Source organism: Myxocyprinus asiaticus, chromosome 26 (assembly GCF_019703515.2).
Source record: "Myxocyprinus asiaticus isolate MX2 ecotype Aquarium Trade chromosome 26, UBuf_Myxa_2, whole genome shotgun sequence".
Taxonomy (NCBI): Eukaryota; Metazoa; Chordata; class Actinopteri; order Cypriniformes; family Catostomidae; genus Myxocyprinus; species Myxocyprinus asiaticus.
The window spans coordinates 37,849,415-37,872,985 of record NC_059369.1 but is presented as its reverse complement, the minus strand read 5'-3'; the positions used below and the strand labels follow the sequence as shown (position 1 = coordinate 37,872,985).

Below are 23,571 nucleotides of genomic sequence, written 5' to 3'. Positions count from 1 at the left end.
GCGAGTGCTTGGCACCTTTGTAGAAATCTAACATGTGTTCCTGCATTACTTTGGCGGTAACAAAACTCAGTACGAAAGGGGCATCAATGTTACCTTCAAATGTCTGTACCATTAAACCAGATGTTGTTTGTAAAAACATGTTTATAATTTAAATGACTTGAACTCAGCAAGTAGCCACTCAAATAGTGACCACACAAGACTGTTTATGCTAATGTCCCCTATAGCACCCCTTGTGGCAATGCTGAGAATTCAATGCGTATTTGTTTTGTGTTATAATAAATTGTACTCAGACACGTTTTATAATGCAACCATATGTGAAATCCAGAAGTGTCTATGTTCAAATAATTGCATAGTTTTTTTCAGGCCTTATACATGGGAACTGAAATATAATATAAATAGTCGGCATTATTTTATAGCACTTTCTTTACCATGTAGCCAGAGCAGATCTTTTAAGGGCGAAGTCCGTGAACTTGGTTGCCTGTTGCAAGAATGTGTGTATGTTGGTGTTTGGGGTGGGGGGTGGGGGGGGTGTCAAAGGTCATGAGGGGTGGAAGACACAACTTTATGTTCTGTTTCCTGTGAACTGACACGTGTGTGTGTGTGTGTGTGTGTGTGTTTTCAGAATGGCAGTGTGTCCTGGCCGGAAGATGTGGATAACGCACGCAGGAGGGGTGAAGCCTCAAGAGAATTCACCAAGGTGAGTTTAGCTCCACAAACTTTAAGATGCAAAAAGTTTTACCTCGGTGTTGGTTTTTTTTTGAGTAAACTGAACATTTGATAATTGAATCATTGAATTGATCATTGAATGTTAATTCTCAATGTGATTTATTAAATGAATACAGATTTATGCTTCAAGGGTCAGTTTCACTAAAAATGAAAATTCTATTTTCATTTACTCACCTGTCATTACAAACGTTTATTAATTTCTCTTTTCTGCAAAAAACTAAAAGGGAAATTCTGGAGAATGTCCTAGTCAGGGTTTTTCCATGCAGTGGCAATGAATGGTGATTGGAGATATCAAGGCTCAAATAGAAAAAAGAAAATCTCCACAAAAGTAGTCCACACAACTCGTGCACTATATTCCAAGTCCTCTGAAGTCAAACAATAGCTTTGTGTGAGGAACAGACCCAAATTTAAACAATTATTCATTGTACTGAAAATATTGAGATCTGCCCAAGTGTTTATGGGAGTAGCTCATTCACACATTTTATGTTTTGTTTTTTTATTTTACCTAATGTGTTTTATGTAAATGATGTCAAATATCACAGCATTCCCTCTCTCTGTTTTTCTCTCTCTTTCATAGTTATATGAGTTGGATAATGACCCGAACAGGAAGGAGTTTCTTGATGATCTTTTCACCTTCATGCAGAAAAGAGGTGAGAGAATTGAATGATTATTTGCTGATTAACTGCTGGTCATCAACTATTGTCTTACAAAACATACATACTACTGTTTTTTACGTCAAAGTTCAGTGTTGAGTTTTATCCTCCAGTCAGACAAACCTCCTGATACTACTAGATACTATGGTACCAAATTGAGAGTAATTGAAGAAAAATTGTGTATTTTACAGTATTTGCAGTGCCGAAAAATCATGAAATTTTACTGGTATTAGTATTGACTAGAATTTTGGTATCATGACAACCCGCTCACATGTGCTTAATGTGTTATCTGTCTGTGTGTATTCTTAAGCATGTACACGTTTGTGTCAAGAATAGAAAGTGTGTGTGTATTCTTGGTTAAAGATGGTGTAAAGCCCTTGTGATTGTTTCATGGCTGAAACCTGAAAATCTGGATGTGTGTTTATTTGTATTGAATGTGGAGGGGCCGTCGGTGGCCCTTTAGGGGGGGTCAATCATGTGATTGGCCTGCAGCAAACTCAAGGAACATGCTACATTATCAAATCAAATCAAATCACTTTATTGTCACACAGCCATATACGCAAGTGCAATGGTGTGTGAAATTCTTGGGTGCAGTTCCGATCAACATAGCAGACGTGACAGTGATGAGACAGTACCAATTTACAATAACATCAAATTAACACAACACAATTTAAACATCTGATATACACATAATTACACTCAACAATATACAAATAATAACATACACTGTACAGTATACAATATGCACTATATAGATACACATTATTCAATAAAAAATAAAAAATAAAAATATATAAAAAAGTATATGTAGTATATATAGAATGTACTGTATTGACATTCAGGCTGTCAGTTGATAGTCAGTTGTTAAGAGAGAATATAATATAATAATAATATAATTTATGACAGTCCGGTGTGAGATATAAGAGTAAGGGTAATAAAGTGCCGTGCTGATGTATTTTGATCGTGGGAGATCAAGAGTTCAGAAGTCTGATTGCTTGGGTAAAGAAGCTGGAGTCGGCTGGTGCGGGTCCTGATGCTGTGATACCACCTGCCTGATGGTAGCAGTGAGAACAGCCCATGGCTCGCGTGGCTGGAGTCTCTGATGATCCTCCAAGCTTTTTTCACACACTGCCTTGTATATATTTCCTGGAGGGAGGGAAGCTCACCTCCGATGATGTGTCTGGCAGTTCGCACCACCCTTTGCAGTGCTTTGTGGTTGTGGGCGGTGCTATTGCCGTACCAGGCGGAGATGCAGCCAGTCAGGATGCTCTCTACAGTGCAGGTGTAGAACCGTGTGAGGATGTGGTGGTTCATTCCAAAATTCCTCAGCCGTCTCAGGAAGAAGAGGTGCTGATGAGCCTTCTTCACAACGACTTCAGTGTGGATGGACCATGTGAGTTCCTCAGTGATGTGGACACCCAGGAACTTGAAGCTGCTGACTCTCTCCACTGGTGCTCCATTGATGGTGATGGGACTGTGTTCTCTGTCTTGTCTTCTGAAGTCCACCACAAGCTCCTTTGTCTTACTGACATTGAGGGAGAGGTTGTGCTCCTGACATCAGTGTGTCAGAGTGTGCACCTCCTCACTGTAGGCTGTTTCATCATTGTCAGTGATCAGACCTACCACCGTCGTGTCATCGGCAAACTTAATGATGGCATTGGAGCTATGTGTTGCCACACAGTCATGTGTGTACAGGGAATACAGGAGTGGGCTGAGAACACAGCCCTGCGGGGCTCCAGTGTTGAGGGTCAGTGATGAGGAGATGTTGCTGCCTATTCTAACCACCTGTCATCTGCTTGACAGGAAGTCCAGGATCCAGCTGCACAGCGAGCTGTTTAAGCCCAGAGCCTGGAGTTTCTCATCTAGCTTGGAGGGCACTATGGTGTTGAATGCTGAGCTGTAGTCTACAAACAGCATTCTCACATAAGTGTTCTTTTTTTCCAGGTGGGAGAGAGCAGTGTGTATTGTAGATGCAATGGCATCATCAGTGGAGCGGTTGTTGCGGTAAGCAAACTGCAGCGGGTCAAGAGAGAGAGGCAGCACAGAGCAGATGTAATCTCTGATTAGTCTCTCAAAGCATTTGCTGATGATGGGGGTCAGAGCAACAGGACACCAGTCATTTAAGCAAGTTATTTTTGATTGTTTTAGAACAGGCACAATGGTGGATGTTTTTAAGCATGTGGGGACTACAGACAAAGAGAGGGAAAGGTTGAAAATGACCGTAAAAACACCAGCCAGCTGGTTCGCGCACGCTCTGATGACGCGCCCCGGAATGCCGTCTGGGCCCGCGGCTTTGAGGATATTCACCCGTCGGAAGGATTGGGTTATATCCGCTACAGAGACGGAGAGTGAATTAACCTCTGTAGCTTCAGCCGCGAGAGCTCTCTCCGCGAGGGAGGTGTTAGTTCCCTTGAAACGAGCATAAAAAGTATTTAGCTCATCCGGGAGAGAGGCAGCGGTGTTCACAGGCGGAGTTTTTATTCCCTTTAAAGTCCGTGATGATGTTAATTCCCTGCCACATGCTTCTAGAGTTGGTGGTGTTAAACTGTCCTTCAATCTTGCTCCTGTACTGGCGTTTCTGATAGTTTTTCGGAGGGCATAACTGGCTTGTTTATGCTCCTCCTCTTTCCCGGAATTAAAAGCGGAGGTCCAAACATTAAGTGCCGCGCAAACATCGCTATTAATCCAAGGTTTCTGATTCGGATAGATCCGTATTGTTCTGGTCGGAACCACGTCCTCTACGCACGTTCTGATGAAACACATTACGCTATCAGCGTAAAGCTCGATGTCGTCATCAGAAGCGGACCGGAACATCTCCCAGTCCATGTGATCAAAACAGTCTGAATCTGATTGGTCCGACCAGCACTGGATCGTTCTGAGGGTGGGTGCTTCCTGTTTCAATTTCTGCCTGTAAGTGGGCAGAAGCAGAATGGAAGAGTGGTCCGATTTGCCAAATGGTGGGCGGGGTAGGGATTTGTAGCCATCCCGGAAGGGAGAGTAGCAATGGTCCAAAACCCGGTCCCCTCATGTGTTGAAACTAATGTGCTGGTGGTATTTTGGTGCGACTGATTTTAAACTGGCTTTATTAAAGTCCCCGGTCACAATGAACGTGGCCTCGGGGTGCGCCATACAGTTCCTTGAGTGCCCGGTCTGTGTTGGCTTGTGGGGGAATGTACACAGCTGTGATAATGACCGCTGTGAATTCCCTCGGTAGCCAGAATGGTCGACACAGAAGCATAAGAAATTCCAGATCAGGAGAGCAGAAAGACTTGATAGAATGTACGTTCGTCTGATCACACCAGGATTTGTTGATCATAAAACATACACCACCTCCTCTGCTTTTACCTGAGAGGTCTTTCACTCTGTTCGCTCGGTGCACGGAGAACCCCGCTGGTTCAATGGCTGAGTCTGGAATCTCCGCAGACATCCAAGTTTCGGTAAGGCAGATAATGCAGCAGTCCCTTGTATCTCGTTGGAAAGAGATCCGCGCTTTCAGCTCGCAGAGCTTGTTATCCAGAAACTGAACATTTGCCAGTAGAATAGTGGGTAGCGGGGGTCGATTTGCATGGCGTCTTACTCTGATGAGAACGCCGGCTCTGTTTCCCCTTTTCCTTTTGCGTTTCCGCGGCCGTGCTGCCCAGACAAAGGGCTCTGCTTGCGTGTTTGTAAACAGCGGGTCGGCATTGAGGAATGTGAAGTCCAGTTTACGGTGTGAAATTGCTGAACCAATGTCCAAAAGTGTTTGTCTGTCGTAGACAATAAGGCAGACAACATCCAAGACAAAAAACATAAGAATTGTGAACAAAACAAACAAAACACTACTATGTTGTTACTCTCCAGTAAAAGCAGCTAAATATGGTTAGTTGGTACACTTTATTTAAAATAACGTGTATACTTTTTTTGTTGTTATTTGGTTGAGGCGCTCTCATGTTGCACTCTGCTTTGCTTGCAGATGTCTTTTTTTTAAATTATTTTTATCGCCAGTGGGAGTGGTCTAGTTTTGTCGCATTGTTTTGAGCTGTTCGGTTGCAGTGTTGACACGCATTGTCTTGCATGTGGGGTTGCAAATGGGTGGAACATTTCTAGTAAATTTCCGGAAATTTTCCAGAAACTTTCCATGGGAAGTTAAGCTGGGGAATTTTGGAAATATTGGAAAAAACTTTGGGCACTTGGCTATATGCTGCTGCATCTTTGTGGCATTCTTAACATAGGTCTTTGCACAGTATTTGCAAATGTGCACAGCCTCTTAAATTGTCAATGAAATGGTGTTAGCTAGCTTACATTTAGCACATCTGATTTACTGGCTAGCTAGCTACTGTATAAACACGTTTTGATTTAGTATTTGCTAGGTAAACTTTAATACCATAGATCAAATATATTTACCATAGTAATATCATCAAAACTTACTTGACTGGATGTAGTCCTTAGGCTCAAATGCAGTAGTGTGGCTTCAATAGTCCTGCTGTAGAAAGTAGCCTGCAGTAAGTAGTGTGCTGTGTGCATTTGATTGAGGAATGCACAGGGTAGAAATTCAACTGAATTTGCATTAAATCTGGTTGTTTTAACCAAGATTATGTTGCAAGATGTTTTTTTTTTTCAACTACATTCAAGTTCCCTGTTATAGGCTAACTTGCAATTTTGCAAATTTCCAGTTTATTCCCTTTAATTCCCATTAATTCGCGTTAATTCCCATATATTCCCGTTAATTCCCATGGAAAGTTTCCAACTTTGAAAATTCCCAGAATTTTGCAACCCTACTTGCATGCCACATTAACTATGAGATTAGTTTATGGGCAAGGAAGATGTTTTCAGTTGTATTATTTGGCAGTAAAATAACAGTAATACACTATATTGCCAAAAGCATTCGCTCACCCATCCAAATAATTGAATTCAGGTGTTCCAATCACTTCCATGGCCACAGGTGTATAAAATGAAGCACCTAGGCATGCAGACTACTGCTACAAACATTTGTGAAAGAATGGGCCGCTCTCAGGAGCTCAGTGAATTCCAGCGTGGTACTGTGATAGGATGCCACCTGTGCAACAAGTCCAGTCGTGAAATTTCCTCGCTACTAAATATTCCACAGTCAACTGTCAGTGGTATTATAACAAAGTGGAAGCGATTGGGAATGACAGCAACTAAATGACAGAGCAGGTCAGAGGATGCTGAGGCGCATAGTGCGCAGAGGTCGCCAACTTTCTGCAGAGTCAATCACTACAGACCTCCAAAGTTCATGTGGCCTTCAGATTAGCTCAAGAACAGTGCGTAGAGAGCTTCATGGAATGGGTTTCCATGGCCGAGCAGCTGCATCCAAGCCACACATCACACAGTGGTGTAAAGCACGCCGCCACTGGACTCTAGAGCAGTGGAGACGCGTTCTCTGGAGTGACGAATCACGCTTCTCCATCTGGCAATCTGATGGACGAGTCTGGGTTTGGCAGTTGCCAGGAGAACGGTACTTGTCTGACTTCATTGTGCCAACTGTGAAGTTTGGTGGAGGGGGGATTATGGTGTGGGGTTGTTTTTCAGGAGCTGGGCTTGGCCCCTTAGTTCCAGTGAAAGGAACTCTGAATGCTTCAGCATACCAAGAGATTTTGGACAATTCCATGCTCCCAACTTTGTGGGAACAGTTTGGGGATGGCCCCTTCCTGTTCCAACATGACTGCGCACCAGTGCACAAAGCAAGGTCCATAAAGACATGGATGAGCGAGTTTGGTGTGGAAGAACTTGACTGGCCTGCACAGAGTCCTGACCTCAACCCGATAGAGCACCTTTGGGATGAATTAGAGCGAAGACTGCGAGCCAGGCCTTCTCGTCCAACATCAGTGTCTGACCTCACAAATGCGCTTCTGGAAGAATGGTCAAAAATTCCCATAAACACACTCCTAAACCTTATGGAAAGCCTTCCCAGAAGAGTTGAAGCTGTTATAGCTGCAAAGGGTGGGCCGATGTCATATTAAACCCTATGGATTAAGAATGGGATGTCACTTAAGTTCATATGCGTCTAAAGGCAGATGAGCGAATACTTTTGGCAATATAGTGTAAGTTGAAACAAAGTGAGATACTAATTTAAATAAATTAACTCCGATATTTTAGTATGAATAAAAAATAACATGTCACATCACACAAAAATCTGTATTGTGTTGCTCATAACACGTTAACCCCAACACTGGTAATGTTTGCAGTAAAGGTCGACTAGTCGACCAAATGGTTCTGATGCTGCTAGTCGACACTGGAATTACTAGTCGGTTAATATTTTTCCCTATTAACTGTTCATAATTTGTACACATTTATGTTTGGCTTTATATTTTTACAGAGGCTGAACTTAAATTACTGTCATATTTACTGTCATTTAATTATTATTAAATATAATTAATAATACAAACATTATTTAAAAAAGAGGATATCGGGAGCAGATAAAAAGTTTCATTTCACCGCAGACTGCGCATGCTTCTTCCCTCTCTCACTCGTGGCACGCGCAGGAAAAGTCCTCTCATTAGACAAGCAAACTCAGCAAAGTAGCTATGAAATCACTTTGGTGATGGTGCGGGAAGCGGATTTCCGAAACATTTGGCTTGAAAGTAGGATGTTTTCACATTTGAGTCTTCTTTACATCTGTGCATGCTTGGACAAGGTGAGTCAGGTCCATGTCGACTTGTTAATTTTGCTCATCAAAAAATGTATACTTTTGAGTAAGTAGCCTAGAAAATGATTGCTTTAGGCAAAGAATGCCATTTTTTTTAATGTGCTGATTAAGAAGGCTATTTTCAATGAGGTGCCGACTGCTTAACGGGTTAAACTATCTTTTATTCTGTGTGCACGTCATGTTTAGAAAACATCAGTTCCCTATCAGTTCAGTTCACGAGACATTGCTGAACGCTTTGGGAAATTCCTTTTCCACTACCTAGTTGAAGCCTTTGTATCATAACACTAATCTTATGATTGGCAATGCTGTTTGAACCCCGCCCTTTTAGGTGCGCATTTGCCCTATATAAGTGGGTGCTCGCACACATTTCTTCAGAATTTTACTCCTTCAAGACTGACATCATCTCGTCTTGATGACCAGCCCTCTCTTCGCCATCGACGGACACCCATCAGCGGATGTGATTCCCTGCAGACGCATCAGGACATTCTTCGCCTGACTCTCAGTGCCTGCAGCGAGGATCACCCGCCCCCTATATTGTTCTGGTGAAGAAGTCTCTCCGCCTCGCAACCAGATCGGGTTCTTCTCTCAGCAAGACATCTACCCGCTTCCCTTAGCATCCAGGCAGGAGCTGTATCCTTCCATATATATATATATATATATATATATATATATATATATATATATATATATATATATATATATATATATATATATATATATACAGGTGCATCTCAATAAATTAGAATGTCGTGGAAAAGTTCATTTATTTCAGTAATTCAACTCAAATTGTGAAACTCATGTATTAAATAAATTCAATACACACAGACTGAAGTAGTTTAAGTCTTTGGTTCTTTTAATTGTGATGATTTTGGCTCACATTTAACAAAAACCCACCAATTCACTATCTCAAAAAATTAGAATACATCATAAGACCAATAAAAAAAAACATTTTTAGTGAATTGTTGGCCTTCTGGAAAGTATGTTCATTTACTGTATATGTACTCGATACTTGGTAGGGGCTTCTTTTGCTTTAATTACTGCCTCAATTCGGCGTGGCATGGAGGTGATCAGTTTGTGGCACTGCCGAGGTGGTATGGAAGCCCAGGTTTCTTTGACAGTGGCCTTCAGCTCATCTGCATTTTTTGGTCTCTTGTTTCTCATTTTCCTCTTGACAATACCCCACAGATTCTCTATGGGGTTCAGGTCTGGTGAGTTTGCTGGCCAGTCAAGCACACCAACACCATGGTCATTTAACCAACTTTTGGTGCTTTTGGCAGTGTGGGCAGGTGCCAAATCCTGCTGGAAAATGAAATCAGCATCTTTAAAAAGCTGGTCAGCAGAAGGAAGCATGAAGTGCTCAAATTTCTTGGTAAACGGGTGCAGTGACTTTGGTTTTCAAAAAACACAATGGACCAACACCAGCAGATGACATTGCACCCCAAATCATCACAGACTGTGGAAACTTAACACTGGACTTCAAGCAACTTGGGCTATGAGCTTCTCCACCCTTCCTCCAGACTCTAGGACCTTGGTTTCCAAATTAAATACAAAACTTGCTCTCATCTGAAAAGAGGACTTTGGACCACTGGGCAACAGTCCAGTTCTTCTCCTTAGCCCAGGTAAGACGCCTCTGACGTTGTCTGTGGTTCAGGAGTGGCTTAACAAGAGGAATATGACAACTGTAGCCAAATTCCTTGACATGTCTGTGTGTGGTGGCTCTTGATGCCTTGACCCCAGCCTCAGTCTATTCCTTGTGAAGTTCACCCAAATTCTTGGATCGATTTTGCTTGACAATCATAAGGCTGCGGTTCTCTCGGTTGGTTGTGCATCTTTTTCTTCCACACTTTTTCCTTCCACTCAACTTTCTGTTAACATGCTTGGATACAGCACTCTGTGAACAGCCAGCTTCTTTGGCAATGAATGTTTGTGGCTTTCCCTCCTTGTGAAGGGTGTCAATGATTGTCTTCTGGACAACTGTCAGATCAGCAGTCTTCCCCATGATTGTGTAGCCTAGTGAACCAAACTGAGAGACCATTTTGAAGGCTCAGGAAACCTTTGCAGGTGTTTTGAGTTGATTAGCTGATTGGCATGTCACCATATTCTAATTTTTTGAGATAGTGAATTGGTGGGTTTTTGTTAAATGTGAACCAAAATCATCACTTTTAAAAGAACCAAAGACTTAAACTACTTCAGTCTGTGTGCATTGAATTTATTTAATACACGAGTTTCACAATTTGAGTTGAATTACTGAAATAAATGAACTTTTCCACGACATTCTAATTTATTGAGATGCACCTGTGTATATATATATACAGAGAGAGAGAGAGAGAGAGACGCTTGAGTGTACACATCTTTTTAAAGATGTCGTATCGCAAGTGTTCCTGTGAGCAACACATCGCTCCATCAGACCAACATGTGAGCTGCATTCGCTGTCTGGGCTGCCCATGCCGAAGCAGCTCTCATGGGGACAAACTTCCCTTACTGTGAGGACATGAGTCTCAAGATGCTCCGCTCTAGGATCGCCCTCGTTCTGAGGGACTCACGCGCCCTCCCGACCGTTTCCTCTGTTAAGTCTTGAGGGACCACATGAGGAAGCATGGCGGGGCCACGAGGTTGAGATGGAAGAAACTGAGGAAGATCTTGTGCCGGCGCAAGTCCCACGAGCCCCTCGATCTTCCCACGCAGCGTCCTCACCAGTGCAGTGTGCACGTGACGACCTCCAGCCCTCTATGAATTAATATGGTGTTGTCGTATTCGGCGGGTCTGACGATGATTATGACATGACCCCCTAGCGAGGGTGAGGAGTGCGCACTGGCCATTGATACGATTTACTCCGTGTCATTGTGTGGGCAGTCGAGGAGCTCTGCCTTCAGTGGTTGCCTCCCTGTCGAGCCGTAAAATTCTCATCTGAATGACTGATTTCTGCACACCGTCAAAAGACCATGGTTCGGAAAGGTTCACACAGAGCTTACTGAGACTTGGCATGCACCCTACTCTGCGTGCACCCAGATTGGAGGGGCTGCCATCCTCAGGAATATTTCAGCGTCTTTGTACTGTGATGCAAATAGCGCTGTCAGTCCTCAGCGGGAAGAATCCCCCTGGAAGTATAGCGTTTATAGGAATCTAGAGCTCATACGTTTTTTATTATATTTCGACTTGCCTTCCCTGCTTTTCTCGTGGGAATAGCGCGTGTACCTCGTAGCGGCTGTTCAACGCGCGCAACCGAGCATTTCTCAATGTGATAAAAAAAAAAAAAAAAACGGTAGTGCACGGCGAGATGAGACTCCGTTCCCCAAAGCGTTCAGCAATGTCTCGTGAACTAAATTGATAAGGAATGTCCCCGGTTCCCTTGTAACCTCGGTTCCCTGAGATGAAGGGAACGAGATATTGCAAACTTGGCCGCACTACTACTACAGAGTTCCGAATGATGCGTTCTTGTCCTCTACGCCAATTCTGAAGAAATGGTGTGTGAACGCCCGTTTATATAGGGCAAATGCGCGCCTAAAAGGGTGGGGCTCAAACACCATTGCCAATCATAATATTGGCGTTATGATACAAAGGCTTCAACTAGGTCGTAGAAAAGGAATTCCCCAAAGCATTCAGCAATGTCTCGTTCCCTTCATCTCAGGGAACCGAGGTTACAAGAATAACCGGAGACGGTTTATTTTTTTCTATCCTATAGCTTTTTTTTTTTTTTTTTTTACATCGTAACGGTAATTGGTTAATATTCTTTACCGAACAGCTGTCATATTAGATCAATGGCTAATGCATGATCGCTTGTCATGAATACGCGCAACTTTTCAGTGTTTTTTATTTTTTTCTCTCTTGTAGATTTGGCTTAGCCTACCTGTTAATTATTTTCAACAATGTCCTGACTGTTTTAATATGTTAAGTAACTTTTAATTGGTGATTTCTGTTTAGAACAGGCTTTTAGGGTTGCACTATTGGTCCTGCACTATTCATTCAGTTGTCTTCAATAAATAAACCTGTATACGTTAAAGGTGAAGGCATGTCACGTTCTATAATGTACAATGATGATAATTCAAAGCGAGCATGTCACAGATAAATGCCCCTTTTCAGTGGAATTTAGCGTCGGTTTTGGAATAAATTATGCATTTTAAATGGGTCGCATAAACTGTTTTTGACTGTTTTCTGAAGGTTGGTTTCTTTTAAGACTAGTCGACTAGTTGACTCCAAAATTTTCATTTAAACATCAGTGAAATTAGTCGTTCCGCACATCCCTAGTTTGTATATAGGCCTAATACCGGATTACCGGAATACTGTTAATACACAGTTATGACAAGCAATCGCTGATGATCTACTATTGATGAATGATGATCTACTGTTGATTAATTTCTGCTCGTACAGTATTTGTTAGCATTTAAAAAAAAAAATTAAAAAATATAAGTAAGAAATAGTAAATACCCTGTGCGTTTTGGGCTTGTTCACAGTTAAAGGTTTCACATTATACACCAGATCTTTTTTTTTTCCTGATTATTATTGTGAGTTTGGTTGCACAATAAACTCCATCTGGTATTTCATTAATTTTGGACTTGTGTTGCTTTCTTATGTGTCCATCACAGTAAGTAATAAAATAACAAATAAACTAATATAATTAATAAAAAAAATACGTTTTCCACCAGCTTAGTTATCAGTGTAGGCAAAATCCACTATCGGTCGACCTCTTGTTTGCAATTTGATTTAAATGCTATTTATCTTTAAATACCTTTCTTCTAATCCTATGGAAAATGTTGTTAATTCATAGAATGTGGAACAGATTGAGTGTGTCTGTGTGTAAATGAAAAGTGACAGCTTGTTAGTTTGGCCCAGGTCTGGACGTGGTAGCGAGTGAACTTCCCCCTTTATTTACGTCTTTCAGAATGATGATGATTGACAGCTCTGAGTCCTCCCAATGATCACATATTTCACAGTACTTTTAGACTGATGCTTTAGAAAACAACATTTGAACATTTGAAAAAGGAAAATATGAAAAAGGCACCCTTTTTCGTGTTTCCTTTTGACTATTTTAGTAGTTTTGCTCTCTTCATTGTTTCAGTGCTATAATCCTTTACTAAATAATTGCAATCTCTAGAACTCTTGTAAGTGATGTGGTGGGTTTGTCATGATGTTTAAGATGTACTCAGCTGTCGTTAAGACATCTTAAAAGTATATGTGTGTTATGACAGCTTGCAGGCTGTGTAGGACAAACACCACGATTTACCCAGCAACCCTTCTCCTAAAACTGAACAATCTGTCTGTCTGTCTTTTTCAGTTTGCCTGTCTTTCTTTGTGTCTCTTTGTATCTCTCTCTCTCTCTCTCTCTCTCTCTGTCTGTCTGTCTGTCCGTCTGTCTTTTATCAATGTCTTTTTCTTGGTCTCTCTGTCTCTCTCTCCTGCTCCTGCATATTGCATCATTACTTGGCTGACCTGAACTTCCTCCTTAAACACACTTGAATCACAGAGAACAAATTTCTTGGCTGGCGTCCAGGTTCCACTCAGCTGTGTGTGTCTCTCAGTGTGCTGTGAGTCAAGCAGGTGTGAAACCACATCAATGACGAGTCATGTCACCAGTGGTGGTTTTTGCTCATAGTGATATCAACAAACCCCTAACCTTTAGTATCAAAATTCAGCAAGTAACTCATCCTGTGCCGTTTGTGCTACAGACAATATGACACCTCAAATCATATGGCATGTTGAGGAGAGATGTGCTTATAAATTACTAAGTAATCATACTTGAAATTCTTACATGGCAGGCGATAAAATGTAATGAAAAAATCCTACAGACTTACATTGAAGCAGGGTCCCGAGCTCCACAATATTATAGAGACTTGGAGGTGGGCTCTTTTGACTTGGGCCAGTAAGCAACCACCCAGAACACCTGAGAAATGACACTGCAACATGCTAAAAACACTCGGAATGCATGAGCAACAGCATAGCAATGCTCCTAACATTTTGGCAGCAAGTTTTGCACAGGCAAGCACCACTCACATTTTCATTAGATAATGTAAAATTCTAGTTATTTTGGTATGATACACTCATTGCCCATAAACACTAATGTTTAAACTCTCACAGTTTAACATTACATTATATAAGAGATTCTCTGCCTCATTCTAAACGTTTTGTATCAGATTTTGTGGGTGTGTGACTGAGAGAAAAATGCATTCCATCTGTCATCTGAGGGAAACAGAATGAAGGGAAAGAAAAACAAAGAATCTCACTTCCGTGTGTGTGTGTGTGTGTGTGTGGGGAATTTCAGCAGCTGTCTTTAACGGACTATCAGGGGGCCCGTAATTGAGGCCCCGTATTGAGAGAGATTCAGGAAGGCCACATGTTGCTGCAGTTTTATTCCACACAACCGAAGAAACCGAAGCATAAAACCTTTTGTTCTTCTTCAGAGCTCTGTATTTCAAGCAGCAATGCATTTGCTGTATTGTAAGTTTCCTATACTGAACACATACAATAACATAATGAAATTACGATTCTTTCTCAATATAGAATTGATACTTAAGTTCCTAGGATTGATTTGTTTATTGAACGTGTGCATTCTAAATAAGCATAAACTCTAAAGCTGCTTGTATGAGGCGCCACAAAGTGAACCAAACAGTAGAAGAGAAATTGCTTGCGTTTGCTTCAGTTTATATTACAATCTAATTGTAACATTTTGCTGCCTCGCAATTGATTAAATTGTGACACAAGTACCGAGATGTCTGTCATATTGTGAAGTTGACAGCGCCTTGTATTTCCCTCCTCATTGTTTTGTTGATATCCGCTGCGGAGTTTTGAGCAGATTTGAGCAGATTATTTCAGCAGATAAAGACCACAGCACAAAATAGTATAAACCATGTCAGTGCTGTCCACTTTCAGTGATTAATGATTCCTCACTTCCTGTGATGGACAACACCAGGGAGGAACGCTTCTGTCGAACACATCAGAGAGACTGACAGAGTGAGCTGTGAGATGTTAAGGAGGTTAGACATCTGTTTTTAAACACAACACAAGTGCCAGTTTGTGGTTTGACATCTTGTGTCACAGGTGCACACAGCAAAACAAAATTTTCTCACTCTTTATTTTTGTCTTGTTTGCCTGTAAAAATGTCCTTAAAACAAGATACATTTACTTGAGGAGCAAAATGTCTTATGATATTAACTCTTCATTTCAGTGAAATCAAAAACCAGTAAGGTTTGTGCTTAATTAAAAGGGGGGGGGGAAAGCTTTTTTTTTTTTTTTTCTTGTTTCAAGATTATTTTTCTTCAATTGACAAATAGTTGTCTTGTTAAAGGAATATTCTGGGTTCAATAAGTTAAGATCAATCGACAGCATTTGTGGCATAATGTTGATTACCACATTAGGGACTTGCCCCTCCTTTTCTTAAAAAAAAAAAAAAAAAATCTTTTTTTGAAAGGGGCCAATTTTTGAACATTAAAATACTCAATCTTTCAGAAGTATAGCCACAAGACAAACAATATGTGTGCAAACATAATTTTAGTGTGATAAAATCACTTACTAACCTTTTCTGTGTAAAGTTAAAGCCAATTTTACAACTTTGTTGCAATTAAGAATTAATGCTGTAAACCCTAAATCCCTGAAATTACAGTAAAACAAAGATTTAGACAACATTAGAGCTTCACAATTTTGCCTTTTTAAACCCACCAAAAATTGTCCCCGTTCACTTCCATTGTAAGTGCCTCACTTTAACCTTGATTTTATGCAACAAATGCTGTCTACTGATCTTAACTTGTATTGAACCTTTTATTCCTTTAAGCATAAACCTTACAAAACAAAACAAGACTTAATATGTAATTTTTCTCAAGTAAATTCACATTGTTGTAAGGATGTTTACAAGACAAAAATATTTCTGCATGTGTCGCTCAGTTTTCAGTGACTGATTTTCTGGACATGCTATCATGGAAATAGTGGTTGTGGTGGTGGTGGCGGCGTTGCAGCATGGGAACAGTGGTTTCTCAGCAGGGGTTGTGAGGAAATCCTGCCGCGCTGAGAGCCAGCGTTCTGTCCACACTAATTACAGCATAAGTGGACTTGAGGGAGCCAGGGCATATTACTTTACATTAACATGCTTACATGATCGGCCTTATACAGAGGCCAAGGTTTCACTGAAATGCATGTCATATTAAAAAAATGCTACACCAGAAAAATGCTGTTGTTTGGATTTATCGATCTCTCCATTGCTCTGTTCTTCCTGTGTGTTGTGCTACAGTAGGGCCCTCTGAAACTTGATAAATTGGGTTTGCAGGGCTGGATTAGGGGCCCCCTGTCTCTCACTATGATTAATGAGCCCTTCAAACACACTACTATGCCTCTGATAGAACGACTTCTGCCTCCCAGACAGAGAGAGAGAGACGGGCCTCACGTCCAGAGAGACAGAGATTTTGTGTGTTTATGTTTGTTTTTTATGTATTAATGCTTATATTGTATGCATAATAATCATGCCAATAAAGTACTTTGTAATTCATAACTTAAGAGACAGACCTAAATCAGGAATCTGGGACTGAAAAAAAGGGACATTTTAATTTTCCAATTAAACGTAATTAAATAAATTAAATACACTGGCTACCACCCCTGGAGTTCACTAGCTCGCTAGTTCAAATCCCAGGGTGTGCGGAGTGACTCCAGCCAGGTCTCCTAAGCAACCAAATTGGCCCAGTTGCTAGGGAGGGTAGAGTTACATGGGGTAAACTCCTCGTGGTCGCTATAATGTGGTTCATTCTCGATGGGGCGTGTGGTGAGTTGAGCGTGGTTGCCGCGGTGGATGGCGTGACGCCTCCACACACGCTATGTCTCCGTGGCAATGCACTCAACAAGCCACGTGATAAGATGCGCGGGTTGACGGTCTCAGACGCGGAGGCAACTGGGATTCGTCCTCCGCCATCCGGACTGAGGCGAATCACTACGCGACCACAAGGACTTAAAGCACATTGGGAAATAGGCATTCCAAATAAAAAATTTTTTTAAAAAAAATAAATGTAAATTGGTACCTAATGCACTTAAAAGTAGATTTTCATCAAAATTCGCAAGAAGTAACCAAATTAGATGACATTAGATTACATTACTGATTACAATTTTGGATTTGTCATTTGTAATCAGTACCAGATTACTTTTCAGAAGTAATCCAACACTGAAGTAGTCATGCCAGTAAAGCTCATTAAATTGAATTGAATTGGGAGGGAGAGAGAAGGCCTCATATATTGAAAGACAGAGAGACAGGCGTCATGCATAGAGAGAGGGAGAGAGAGCTAAACACTTGAAAGAGAATGTTTCATTTGAGTGTAACAAAACCATAAACGCACATGTCCGCATAGAAAAACAAGGATTCACTCTGATTTTTGCTTAAACTAGTAGTTAGAGTTAGAGCAGAGTCACCAGATAGAGACACAGACTGAGAGAGAACAGCAAATGAACAGCCGCAGTGCTGGAATCAGGGTGGGGGCCCCTTCCACTCCTCCTCCTTCCTTATAATCAGTCCATCCTGAAGCAGCCCTATAAGGAGATTCTTATTCTTAGTATCTGAGTTTTTTATTTTTTATTATAAGGTGAGGTTTTTGTTTTTGGTCAAAAATGACATTCTTACACCCGTCTAGATACATTTTTAAATTGCTATTCAGAGGCTGAGGGTCATTTATCATTTTTCTCCTTTAAACCTGGGCAAATAAAGCTCTTCCTGCCATCACGCTGGGCCACGGATGGTAACTCTTTACAAATACTCCTGTGTGCCATCATTATACATAATTATACATCATTATACCTTTATCACACCCTCTTCCTGTTCTTCAGCCTCCTCTGCACATACTGTTTGATGTCTTGTCACTCTTTCCAGACTGATCTCACAGTAAACAGTAGGTTGGTAGATCTTGCTTGAATTCGGGCTTTGCTTTCCAAAAAACACTGGCCCCAGTGGACAATGCGGGTAACTGTCCCGGGTGAAATGTCGACGGAGGGGTGCCAAAAGGGAGTTCTGAAACTGGTTGTTTTTAGTTGTGCAGGCTGTGATACAGTAGAGCAGGGGTCGGCAACCTATGGCACGTGTGCCAGCATTGGCACGCGGAGGGGTAATCACTGGCATGCCAGCAACGGCGAGAGAGGAGTAGACTATTTTATGAATATGAAATTCCGCACCTGCATTACAAACTACAGCTTGATGAAATCCTTCTACATGATCACGCAGTGTGTTTTCATGAGCTGAATGGTAGGCTAAACAAAAAGTTATAATGTGACGAGACTGCAGTATACCCAACAGACTCGTGCAGCACATGCAAGCCATTCACGCATCACGAGCCAGCAGAGCTTCACGTTCGGTTAATCGTGCGAGTAAATGCGCCCGCTTTGCTTCAGTCAGGCTGCGCGGATGACAGCCTACATTCCGTGTTTCATTTGTTTATTTTTGCTTTCAGAAAAACACGTGATGCAATAAGGAAAACACCACTATAATCCTTGAGATTTCGCATACAGGTGCACCCTCCTTAAACCATGGTCACACTTAAAATTACATTAAAAGATTAAAAGAGAAAACATAAACCCACATCGTGGGGTTCAAAAATCGGAGTCTATTCAAAATATAAATTAAACTTGGGAATTAAGTTTTAGGGTTTTGCAGGTGCGATTCACAGAAAAAGGCTAAATAGTTGATCGGCTTGTGATGTGCGAATGGCTTGCTTGCACAGTGTGAGTCTCATCACACTTTAATAGTGTTTAGTCTCCCATTCTGCTGATGAAAACACACTGCATGATCATGAGGAAGGATTTCATCAAGATGTAGATTGGAATGCAGGTGAGGTGCGAAAAACTTCATATAAATAAAATGGACTGCTCCTCTCTCGCTGTTCCTTGCGTGCTAGTGATTACCCCTCTGTGTGATTTTGAAAAATATGTGTATATATATATATATATAAGAAATATTTAAGATTCCACACAGTTTCGTGATCAGTAAACAAATAAGCAAATTTGTGACATTAACTGTGTTAACTCATTTTGTACAAAAGGACAGGTTTTCTTTCATTAAAGCAATTTCACAAGATGCTCTGTGAAAATTCACATGCAAGATTTTTCACACGTGGCTTTTGCACACATTTTTCACTCAAACTATTATGTTGATAAAATCATTTGTAATGAAAAAGAAATGATTAAAATAGAAAAATGCATAATAGAAATATTTTCACAAGTGGTCGCAAACTTCGGAAAATCACATACATACACTTGTTTTTTGTTTTTGTTTTTTTTTGGGGGGGGGGGGGGCTGTCGGCACAGCCATTGACCAGGAAAAAAAAAAATAGCACTCCATGTCAAAAAGGTTGCCGACCTCTGCAGTAGAGGAATGAGGAATCAACCAAAACCTAAACCTAACCATCAGTGGAAAAAATTTGATGTTAGAGAAATGCAACCTCCAAATCGCACTTGCGATTACTTTGTGGTTTCAACGCATGATCTGAAACCAGGTCGCTCGTTTTTCAGCATGCATGGTTCCTTGGTGCACTTCAGAGTTCAAAAAACAGCTTTCACACCAATTAAACAAACTGGACTTCGACGTAAAACAGACTTGGATCCGCACCGAAAGCTCTTGTATAAGAACAGTCTTAGAGTTCTGCATCTGAAGTGTGTGTGTCGGGGGAGGTGTGTGTCTCCCTCAGCAGCTGATTCTGACAGTATTGATTGTTCTCCTTGTTGATCAGCTGATCACTTCATCTGACTGTGTGATTATGCATTGATTGGAGAGGAGGGAGTAGGGGGGGCTGCTTTCCTTTAGTTGTCCTTTAATAGGGTCTCTGTGACCTCATGCTGTGACCCTCTGCATTAGGGCTGGGTATTGCCAGCCACCTCATGATACAATACGTATTGCGATACATGTCACGATTCGATACATCACGATGCATATGTCACAATTCAATATATCACGATTCAAAAGCTTTCAGTTCAAATTTCTTTGGGTATATTTCAGTCATAATGTTCAATTTGCTTGCATACAGTATGAAAGAAAATCTCTTTCAGCTAATAATACTGGTATTAATTATACAGGGGACCTATTAACTTGGTCAATTACAGAAATATTAATTTAATACATTTTATTTTCATTCTTTTTTTCTTCATTGGTCACATTTTAGCTTTTTAAAAATATACAGGTCCATGTATTCCATCAATAAATATTAAAATGCATATTATATACAGTATATATATATATATATATATATATATGAGACTTTACTTTCAGCACACTGTGAAAAGATCTTGCTGCTAAACTTCTTCGACACTGCGGAGTCGAATCTGAAAAAATTGCCAGCCAATGGCGAATCAGAGACATTTTTAATCGCATATGTGAGTGATTTACTCGCATTGTAGAGGGTTGTATGTAGTATAAAAGAGCGATCTTGGGATTTTAAGAATCAACATTGAGATTGTTCAAATGAAGATTACGTTTAATTGGAAAATCAATATGTTTGCCCGGCCCTCGTGCCAAACATGTGAGAGAGTCCCAGCGTGTCCACGAGAAAAACGGGCTCAGTTTCAGTCTCTCTCATGCCTCATAAAAACATCTCTGACTGCGCTAAGGAACGGCACTCTGAGTTTGCACTTATTTAGACGACAGACATGATAATATATACAAAAATAGTTGAACATAAATTATGATACATGGATCTAAAGTATCGAAAACAGTATTGCGGAAATAAGTATAGGGATTTATAGATATTTGTTGTATTGTATTGACACAGCCCTACTCTGCATCATCGCCTGGCCTAAAATGTATACTGCGAGCATTTAATATTAAAGCTTGTGAGTTTCATGTCCTCAAATCTTTAAAAGATATTCAGAGTTTTGGTTGAAACACTTAGTAGCAAGACAACTAGATAGCACAGTTCTTCTCGTGGATAAATATTTGGTATGTGTTGCTTTTGGGTGAACAGAAATTCTGATTACAAAGTCTATACACATTTTTTTCGTGTTTTTGCACATTCAGTAGAGAACCGACTCTGCTGTGCAATTATTTGAGTTTTCCACCAGTCTATTATAGTGGTAATCAACCATTTCTGAAAATCCTTCCCCTAAACGCCACACAAAAACAAAACTAATGGTTGCTGGTTGCCTTACATGTCAGTCAAACAATCTTTTTCTGTCTTAGTGGGCGGAACTTGGAAAAAACGCAAAGGGGCCATGGGCCCAGGTTTTATGCAGCTAGAGTCCAGTAGGTACATCATACATTTGAATATTGGAAGTCATTCTCTTTCAGAGTACAAGTCCAACACCCCTCTCCTCTTCCTCTCCTCTCTCCTTGTGTTTCGATGAGGTGTTGATAAGATCCTTATCAGTTCTGGTCACCCCTCAGAGGGTCTCAGAGAATCTAGTTTCACTTAAATTGGTCGTCTCACTTTTCACGTAGTCAAGCCTTTTAAGTCGTCTCCTCTTTTCTCTTCCTTTTATTCTGTCCTGGGGACATGTCGTCATGAGCGGAAGGTGTCAAATTACACCCTTTCTAAAGGCTACCTCTCTCTCTCAATTCATTTCAGTTGGGTATACTTTGTTAGCATGACAAAAACTGTACATTTGTATTGCCTAGTTAAATAAAGTTACAGTAGTGCAAATAGAGTCAATAAGTTATTATTAGTGGTGTTTGCTAAGGCAAGCAACTATTACTATTGCGCATATTTGTGATTTAAACAGACCATTAACTCATCCTGCACTGGTTGTGCTACAGACATGAATGATTTCTCAAATCATGTTGTTTATTGAGGGAAGAGCTTTACGGTCAAATTTAGGATTTTCGCCTGGCAGACGATACAATGGATGAAAAAATCCCATAGACTTGCTTTGAAGGAGGGACTCGAGCCACATCTAGAGACCAGAATATCACAGAGACTTAGGGATAAACTTTTTTGACTTAGGTAAGTAAGCAACCACGCAAATACCTTAGCAATCGCAAAGCACTCTTTCACACTCTTCACTCATGTAGAGCGATTAGCTCTGATGTGTGTGATCCTTGTTTTGGATTGAAGCCAAACGTTATTAACGAGCAGTAAGGTGCTAATGTGTTAATCAGATCATTGACTGGTGGATTCAGCTCTTCTAAACAAATACGGTTCGATTGATGCAGAGAATGGAAATTTGTCGGGCAGGTTTTGTTTGTACATTTTCATTCTTTTCATGATCTGTGACGTGTTTATGCATATGGAAATGTTTTAACTTAGTTTTCCATTGAAGCTTTTGTTTTATTGTGCTGAGGTCAAGTTGTAGGCTATACTAGGAGAGCTCGGTATCATTAAAAATGAAATAAATTAGACGTGATAAATTTCGTTCATTCATGTCAGTTTCAGGTTGTTGCTCATGAAAGGGCTCTTAATGTCAACATGAAACCGCATTCACAACCCATTTTGCTTCAGTGATGTTGCATATTTCTGAATCAAACAGGATGTTCAACTAAACAAATGTAGGATGGACTTGGTTTTATCCCTGGGGGATTGATTGCATAGTGAAAAGCGGTCTCTTAATAACTTTCTGACATCGTGGTGGAAAAAAGTTATTACATCATTTACATTTTGATGAAAGATTACGAAAGACTTCTGGTGAATCATGCACAATAAGAAATGTGTATTAAGAAAATACATTGGATCAATTTTGATTGCATGATGACTTTAGGCACTAAAGCTTTGTGCAAGTCAGCTTGCTGGTATACAAATACATGTACTGTAGAGGTTTATATGCGTATGTTTTATTTATGCAAGTGTGTAAAACAGCCTCTGTGTGTTACAATTTCTTGTGTTTATAGCCTGGCGAGTGACCTCTTTTCTAGTTGCATGTAAACACGCAGTAAGTTCTGCAGTTGGTATGCACAGACATGTCTTGCATGTAGTTGAATCAGTCTGTCGTGTGACATGGCACAGGCCAGACTAAATATAGCAAATTCCATGCAGTCATCGAGTGTTACCTTTTATGCCCTGACCTGCCATTAAAAATAAAACAAACCTGACGCTGATAATGGAGCGCACACACACGTTTAGTTGGGAGAGAAGAAACAGACCGCAAGACCTCAAGACCAGTTTTACAAACAGAGGGAGTCAGAGTTACGCATGACCTGCGACTGATGCCTTTGTGATGCATCAGGCCAAAATAACTCTACCCCTCCGCTTCGACCTGTTCCATCCATCTGTCCATCTCTGCACTTTAAGAGCGGAGCTGCAGGATGTGCTGTGAAACTGCACACCGGCCTGACGTAGTGCATTAAGGGAGAAATTAATTTGCTGTGTGTGTCATGCGTGAGGTCTGTCACTCAAAGCCTCTGAATAATTTACCAAACATCCGTCGTGTGAAATCAGCCATATTTAATGCGTCATGCTGATACAGTGTATGATGGTCTGACTTTGTTGCTAAATTAGGTAAGAGGTCAACATGCAATGACCTTTTGTTTATTTATTTGGGTGAATCTCATGAAGAAAAATATCTGCATAGTTTTTCACCCCAAAATCAAAAGAAAGGGGAAAAAATATTATTTATTTTTTTTTACATTTTACATTGTTATATTATATTCTGTATGAGGAAAATGAATAGATT

General features: G+C 40.7%; 1 protein-coding gene across 1 annotated transcript in view; it reads left to right on the top strand.

Annotated features, from left to right (window-relative positions):
- Positions 1 to 23,571, top strand: part of LOC127416595 (AT-rich interactive domain-containing protein 3B-like) — a 75,625-nt gene that overhangs the window by 32,096 nt on the left and 19,958 nt on the right. Inside the window, exons 3-4 of the mRNA XM_051656022.1 lie at positions 623 to 697; positions 1,304 to 1,376. Coding sequence (XP_051511982.1) covers positions 623 to 697; positions 1,304 to 1,376 — 148 coding nt within the window. The remainder of the gene's footprint in view (positions 1 to 622; positions 698 to 1,303; positions 1,377 to 23,571) is intronic.